Below are 7,793 nucleotides of genomic sequence, written 5' to 3' on the forward strand. Positions count from 1 at the left end.
AATTGCAATAATATTTTCGACGGCATCTACGAAATTCTCTTGAGAGACTGCACACGACCTCCCTGACGTTCGTGAATTTTGCTCCGAAATTAATAATTTCGCCAAAACTCCTCGAGAATAATTCTCGAGAGAAAGAACTTCCAAAACTCGCTCGCGACGAGTTCTGTAATCATTGTTGATGATCTTTGCTACCGTGTTGTATTCCTCTAAAATGTATACCTTTCAGGAACAACAAGGAAAAATTACGAACTTGGGATATAACTTTTAATCGCGTATAGTGTTTCGTCATTATTTAAAGGGCTACATATTTTACGCTTTTTTTTTTAAATCGAGCGAGAGATCCTTACAGGATACTTCTCCATCAGACTGCGCGTCCTGGTGACCTGGGTCACTTTGCCGTCGAAAGCCTTCTTTTCGGAGGCGCCCGCCCTCTTGCAATCGGCATCGACCTCATCCTCCGCCAGCGAGCTGAGACTGTTGTACCACTGTACGCTGCTGGTCCTGTAGGGCTGCCTCGAGGGCTCGTGGCTGCGATGGAGGTCCTTGCTGAAGCTCAGGCTTCGCCTGATCGGCTGCAGGCCGCGATTTATCGCCGCCGGTAACTCGGCGCTCCCTCTTAACAGAGCGCCGAATTTCCGACGGAACGACGCACGCCGCTCGAGTTTCCCGCTCGAATTGTCCGCGTCCTTCGACGAAGTTTCCTTCGATGACAATCTCTTGGAGGATTCTTGAGACATGCGACGATATTAACGATCGAAACTGCCATCTTAAATCTTACATGTTGCAAAATAACTCGAAACGCGCGTTTTTTTTTCTCATTCAGGCCCTAATGTATATTTGAAGATTAAAAAACTTTTGCGCCACTTTAAACACATTTTTACTCCATGAATTTAATGAAACGTAATTCTAATTATTTTTATTAAAATAAAATAATCTAATAATTTTTATTTTAAATTGTTAGTAATTTTGTTATTTCATTTTAGGAAAGTGTTAAGTATTGAATTTATTTACATTAATGTTTGAAACATTCAGTTCCTTGACTTTAGAATTTCTAATTCTTTCAAAAGAAATTATTTTGATGCAATTATTTTCAATTATCTTCATCAAGAGATACGCTCTTTAACGACGCCACGGATGATTCGATTTCTGATAAGACGCGGCTATATCGTAAACAATTACTTTCCTAACTCTTCGACGTTTGACGGAAAGCAGCGTTAATCAAAGACCCCTAGGCTAATGCCTTTCGTATATCGAGAATTTTGCAAAGTGTGATTAATATCCAGCGCTCTGCGCACCTGCTTCCGGTTTCGCTTGCTTGCATTCCTTCACGGGGTGGCCCGGCTGCGTCGCATTCGCGCTCTCGTCATTGCAATTCGTCGCTTTGTAGCCCGACTTGCCCTTTCTCAAGGACTTCTTCGCTTCCTTCTTCAGCGTCATCTTTTCCCGGATTTCGCACCAAGATCGATCGCACTTTAGACGATTACACTCGTTACGCACGTCGTCACGCGACGTGAATGACGATTCGTTTATTCGTACTCGATGACCGAGTCGCATAACTTTCCCCAGAATCGCGCACAACACGTCTTAGTTGTAATTGCGCGCACACATACACATAAATACACGGCGAACTGTGTCGTTAAACGGTTATCATTGCGATAACGTGTTATCGTGTTGCAGCACCAACGATATCGACTGTATCGTTAATATCGCGTTCACTCACGCCTTTTTACTTTCCGTGTATTCAGCAAAGCCTGGAAGTTGAGATAAAATCGATCGCGCCGTTAAGAAGTTGAGAACTTTCTTAACCGCCTTTAAGCCGCTGAGCCGATTTACGATCCTCATATCTGCCACTGTTTTTTTTTTTTAAATGCTCTCCTACCGTATTTTTAGTCGATACATCGCGCAATATTGCGGAATTGAATGCGTGCTTCTTTTGTGAAATGGAAAATACTTCCATTATTCCGTAGCGTCATTTTTCGGATTTCATGAAAAATTTTCTAAGTTTTCAGTGTTTACGGAAAAAAAAAGAGAGAGAGAGAAAATTATCTCGTTTTAACGTTACGAAAAATAATTACGAAAATTACAGCTATTGTACACAGCAAGAAAATTTGTCTGTTTATCAAGAGAAAATTGTACGACTCATCCTTCATCATTGTTCTCGTTATCACCATTATGTTCATAATTTATCTCCTGGTTCCAATCGAGTGACCAATTACCGAAACAAGACTTGCTACTCTAATAGAAGGCGCCGCTTATCGCGATGAAGAAAAAGGTCGACGTTTGCTCTACATTACCGAATAAAAAATAATTCCAACATTACCGCAAATGTTGTACGATTTCTTTTTAAAAATTAATTCTAATTTCGAACAAGAGAAATTTTCATATCTATGTGCAAAAAATCAAGTCAATCTAATTGCTTGCTAAATTCTTGAAAAGCTACCCTCTTCTCTCTTCAATTTTAAAAATAGAAAGTCTATGTCGTTATAAAAATATCTATTCTTGATTTATCCATTTTCCTAAAAATAGTGCTAAAAAGTTTCATCTCAATAATTTGCAATATATTATCTTTCATACTACCTGACATTAGCTGTGTAAAACGGCACTCAATTACACCCCGCAAAATTAACGCGCCGCATGTTATAATAACTACTATCACTAAAGAGTGACAACCTTGAACACCAAACAATATTTCCGCATGAAATAGGCCGTAATTTCGACAACGTTCCGCTTATTTCCTCTCTCACAGTCGAATTATCGAAACAATACTTTTTGAGAGAAGAAAAGTAATTGCCAAGAGAATAATTATTGTTTCTGGGATTTTCATAGTTATGAGTCATTATACTTATTTATTTTCAATCTTATATAAATATCAAACCCAAGTATTTTTAGTATTATGGCTGATATAATATATTTCGCGAGACATTTATCATTTCCGACTTTTCGCGACTTATCATTTCTCGGTGTGGCCTCAGTAGATCCTTATCAAGTTTCACATACTTTTGTACGCCTTAGGCTCTCTGCTTATAACACCGTCTACATCGTCTACGAATAAGGGCGGTAATCAGCGCCGGTTATCACGCGCCTAATTATATCCCGCGCCGTCCCTTCGCCGCATTCCTCCCGACTCCGCAAAACATATAATTCGCGCGGCGTCCAACATTAGCATGATCACGGCTGAATTGCGCGGTCGAATCCCGTATATCTGGAGCGCGTAATTTACGCGCCTCGCGCGTCCGCGTATGCAATATCGCGGTATTATCGCGAGAAAACGGATTATAAGACCGCGATTAATCCCGGCCCGCGATAAGCCCGCGCGGACTGCGCTCCGTTATCAGGCGGTTCCCGCATGGCGGGTTCACGGGCTGCACGCGATAATAACGGGTCGCGCGGACGGCGGCGGGGCGGCCAATTATTGTGCGCCGGAATAAACCGCGAGAGAGGTCCTTAGACGTCACCGCTTAATGCACTCGAGTGCCGGCCGACCGTGTCTTTGGCAAATATTTGACGACATTGCTCCGCGCTTAATCGCGACGATCAGATCGCGACCGAAGATCCGACTTGCTCGGATGGATTTCGCGAAGAACGGTATCTATATCAAATTTCTTCGAAACTTCGACGTTCGCGCGACGCATAGATTTTTCAGTATTTTAGATTTAGAACATTGAATACGTACGTTTTTCCTTTCACTTTCAAATTTACCGTGCGTATTACTTTAGTATTAAATCCACTAAACAATCTAGAATTCGTGTTTCAGATTTCAGAATTCCGCTTATAATTTTTAATCACGTGTATTTTGATATATGTATGCATGTGTACGTTAATATATATTGCATTTTTTATACGTGCGTATTTCTAATTCTTCAAATATGTTTCTTTTATTACACGGCACGTATAATTATAACTAGAATTTTATTCTGGAGTTCTACGCCAATTATAGATCTAAAAAAAAAGACAAACGAGTGGTATTTAACATATCAAAGATAAACTCAGGGTCACATTCATTATTATCTCTTATATTTTCCTTAATTTATTAAAGATGACGTGACTTATCTTTCATTTCCAAGTTCAAAAATTTAACAAGTGTAATCATATCAAATTGTTAGAATAGGTTGATAAATATATTTAGATATTTTTTTCACCTGTTTATTGCAACGTCTACAGATGTAAAATATATATATATATATATATATATATATTAGTCGCGTTCTCTAGAACAATAAGTAGAAATATATTGTGTATTTTCCAAGAATCGGAGATAATATGTTATCACGCGATTGTCGCATGTATATTATGAAATTATACGTTATGTGTTACATAACATTTTATACTGCTGGTGCACAAAGTCTGTAAGACTAGATGAATGCAGTTGAGTGTGAGTAAAAAAAACGTAGTTTTAAAATCGATTGAGTATGGCTCGCGAGCGATTCAATGCGAGTTAAAACAAAACGTGCGCAAAATGTGATTTTAATTGATCGAGCGTGACATTCAACTCTTTCTTGTGAATACCCGTGTAAAAGTGCAAGCCCACGCAGCGAAATTTTGACGAGCACTATTTTGTCGAATCAATTGGAGATGAGTCACCGGAGCCCGACTGCAATTTGACACACACCGACGCAAATACTAATGTGAGATTGAATTCATTAATTCGATAACCATCTGCGGATCCGAATGTACGATTTATACGTGTGCGATAAAAAGGTTCAATTTAAAAAGCCATTTGGCCAGACCGCGAACGCGTAGCGTGCAATATAGTTTTTCTACACTGAACATTCCTTTTAATCTAGATTGCCATGAAAATTGAAAATTTCGTCGCATTGAGAAAGAAGTTAACACAATTTAACGTAAGTTAACGCAACTTTTTATATTACCGATTATCGCAGAACAATTATTTGACACTTTTAATTATCATTTCGTGACACTCCGGTTAGTCGACCTCGATAATTATACCAATCACTCCAACTCGACACAATTCGCGTTGTTTTACACAAACGGCCACGAGACACAAGTTGACCTGCGCGTTTCACCAGTATAATTCCGTCAATTAAAGTTTCTCTTCCGTCGCGGTGTACCGAGTCGATCGCGCCGTAAAGTCGGCCAAGGTTACGGTTTATCGACAATCGTACGACACCCCGTGCAGGCAGAATATTCGATTGCTCCCGTATTACGTTTGATTCGTAATGGCAACGCGAATCTTCGTTTCTCTCTCTCTCTCTCTCTCTCTCGTTGCGCCGGCCGACCATTTTTTACGATCACTTTTGCATGGCTGCATAAACACGGAAAGGGCACAGATAACGCGTGATTTTATTAGTTCAACTTTTCCTGCCGCAAACAAGATGCCGAGGAAACTTCGCCGGCAAAAATCCACATCAAAGGATACCGCCCGAGCGAGATTGCCTATTAAATATCGCTCAATTTTGTCGCTCGGTAAATTTTCTAGGATTCGAAATATAAGCGGCGATCAGTGGCATAAACGTTGCTTTTACTTTGTAACATCATTTAATACGCTTTTAGACAATTTACGCGTATGATATTGCATGACATTATCGCTGCGATGTTTAAAGCTTTCATATATACTGATCTCGATTCTCTCCGGATCACGGGAAATTTCTCCGTGAAATCCGACCGACGTTGACACTCGTCATATTTGTACATTAATTTATTATCATTATTCTGCACGCACGACTGTTATATTATTATATACGACTATCATATTATTATTTTACGATCAGTCGCGCGAGGGAAAATAACATCTGCGCTAATTTTATATTTATCATCAATGCGAACACCTCGCGATGCTCCGGTGATTTAAGCCTGCATAAAATCCGCATAATCGAGGTACGCAATCACTGATACTTTCAATAATCCTCTCCGATCGCGCGTATAATTAGTCGGAAAAATGGGGTACCGGGACGAGCATTTCGTTATACGCGTTCCGCGAGAGAATTCGTCGATGTTTTTAATTGAGCAGAGTTATATGAGAATTATGAGGATTTTCTATCCGCGGAAATCCTACCGTCATCCCGATGCGAAATCGCGGCGCGCTCACGTCATACGCACACTCGCGTTTCCGCACTTCACTAGAGTAAATTCCGCCGCCTCTAATCAAGCCTTTATTAAAGACACAGCTCTATGAAGCTAATTTCACAAGATAATGAGCACACCGAGCCGATCCAAGGCCGTTCGTTATCGCCGTGTATACATGTGTGTGTGTATGTATGTGTGTGCGTGTGTAGTTGCATCGTAATATTCCACTGGCACTAATTCAATTTACATTACATGCACATCGCGATCGATAACGAAAAGCAGCCGGAGTTCTCGGCGGAGTTCGCGATTTTTCCGCGTTTCTTCGTCCTGCTCCGCCGTATCGGTTTTCTTCTTGGCTTCGTTTTTTCTCGGACGACCGGTGGAGCGGAACGGTGTGACACGCGACGATAAGACCGCGCTTCGGCAACTGACGAAGGTGCCGCTTCATTATTGGCTCGGTATTACTGGTGGCTGATAACGCGCCACGTAGCTGATAAACAAACGAAGCGCGTCGAATGAAAAAGAGATAAAGACGGCCGCACGTGAGATCGCTCGTTGAGCTCTCATAAAGTGCCGGTTCTCTCGGAGGACAAAGGGGGGGATTTCACTGCGAATTTTTATTACATCTATATCACCTGCATCATATTTGATCCTTTCGAATCGTTTAAGTATAATCGTACCTTTATGGGAAATGTAACAAGATGCAGAGGATTTTTTTTTACATTTCGTGCACCTGTTTTCCATATCAACGAGGATGAGTTGTTAAGATTAACAGTTGCGATTGCGAATAATTAGCGTTTAATGTACGTTTTGTTTATGCAAGGAATACACGCGAACCCGCTAAAGGTTGTATTTTTAATCAACGAGCCGATAAGACTTGTTCCGCGGAAGTGCTCCACGTAAAGCCGCCCTCACGATCCGAGGAATAAATTAAACGCGAGGGGAAGTCCCCCGCTCTCTTCCCGCTTTCTTCCCGAGTCGCGCTTCGCCCATTTCTTTCGCGCCAGTCACGGCGATTCTTATCGTATTATCTCATTTTCCGCCAACGCGACGGCGCGGGCGGATGTCGGTCTAATCGGAGCGCTTCGATTTTATTATCTCCGTGTGCTACCTCCAACACAGATCAATCTCACTCACTTCAAAGCAATGGAATGCTGTCACAACAACGTTTTCAACGCTCACTCAAAAGCAACGAAATGCAATATAACGCATGTATGAAAGTTAATCGATCTAATCTGACCTGAGAATTCCAAAATTACATCTCGATTAAATAACGATAATCAAAACCAATTTAATCAATCAAATTTGACGTTAATATCACTTTCGCGACGCTCGATGAGATCGACAGGACGATTTCACTCCCGCACTAATTTCCTCTCACCATGTTGCTTATTTTCCACTGTTTCCTCCCCTAGCCAACTCAATTTTCCGCGTGAATTCGCGGTCCCCCCGAGCTGCTAGACCCACGTCAGATTCTCCGCGATAATCGAGACTTCGAATCATTGATCGCGCGAGAGAGACAATCGAGTAGACATCTCGCAAGATCCGCCAGCGTGTGCGCGCTCGTATCCATTGGTTAAACGTCTCATCGTTACACGCGCGACAGCGCGACTTGTCGGTCCCCTCGCGCGCGCTTCCGGTCACGGGCGAGCGCCTCGTCGCGTGAGCGCAAAAATTGCGGCGGCGGACTAAGCAAGAAATTAAGGAGACAGGTGAGGCGAGGTTCGATAAAGCGGTTTCTGCTGGCTGCGGGCGGGAGAGACGAAGAG

General features: G+C 41.8%; 1 protein-coding gene across 2 annotated transcripts in view; it reads right to left on the reverse strand.

The window, feature by feature from the left end:
- The window catches only part of LOC105448219 (pleckstrin homology domain-containing family G member 5-like), a 90,855-nt gene extending 83,985 nt beyond the window's left edge, over positions 1-6,870 (reverse strand). The window contains exons 1-3 of one of the 2 annotated variants that reach the window (XM_011686678.1): positions 6,014-6,870; positions 1,296-1,751; positions 348-727 (exon numbers count right to left, since the gene is read on the reverse strand). In XM_011686678.1, coding sequence (XP_011684980.1) covers positions 348-727; positions 1,296-1,554 — 639 coding nt within the window. In that variant the 5' untranslated portion in view covers positions 1,555-1,751; positions 6,014-6,870. Of the gene's footprint in view, positions 1-347; positions 728-1,295; positions 1,752-4,868; positions 5,069-6,013 lie in introns of those variants that run through there. The other variant, XM_011686677.1, reaches the window with a different exon arrangement.
- Positions 6,871-7,793: the final 923 nt, after the last annotated feature.

The sequence above is a fragment of the Wasmannia auropunctata genome, unplaced genomic scaffold (assembly GCF_000956235.1).
Source record: "Wasmannia auropunctata unplaced genomic scaffold, wasmannia.A_1.0 LD336088.1, whole genome shotgun sequence".
NCBI classification, from domain to species: Eukaryota; Metazoa; Arthropoda; class Insecta; order Hymenoptera; family Formicidae; genus Wasmannia; species Wasmannia auropunctata.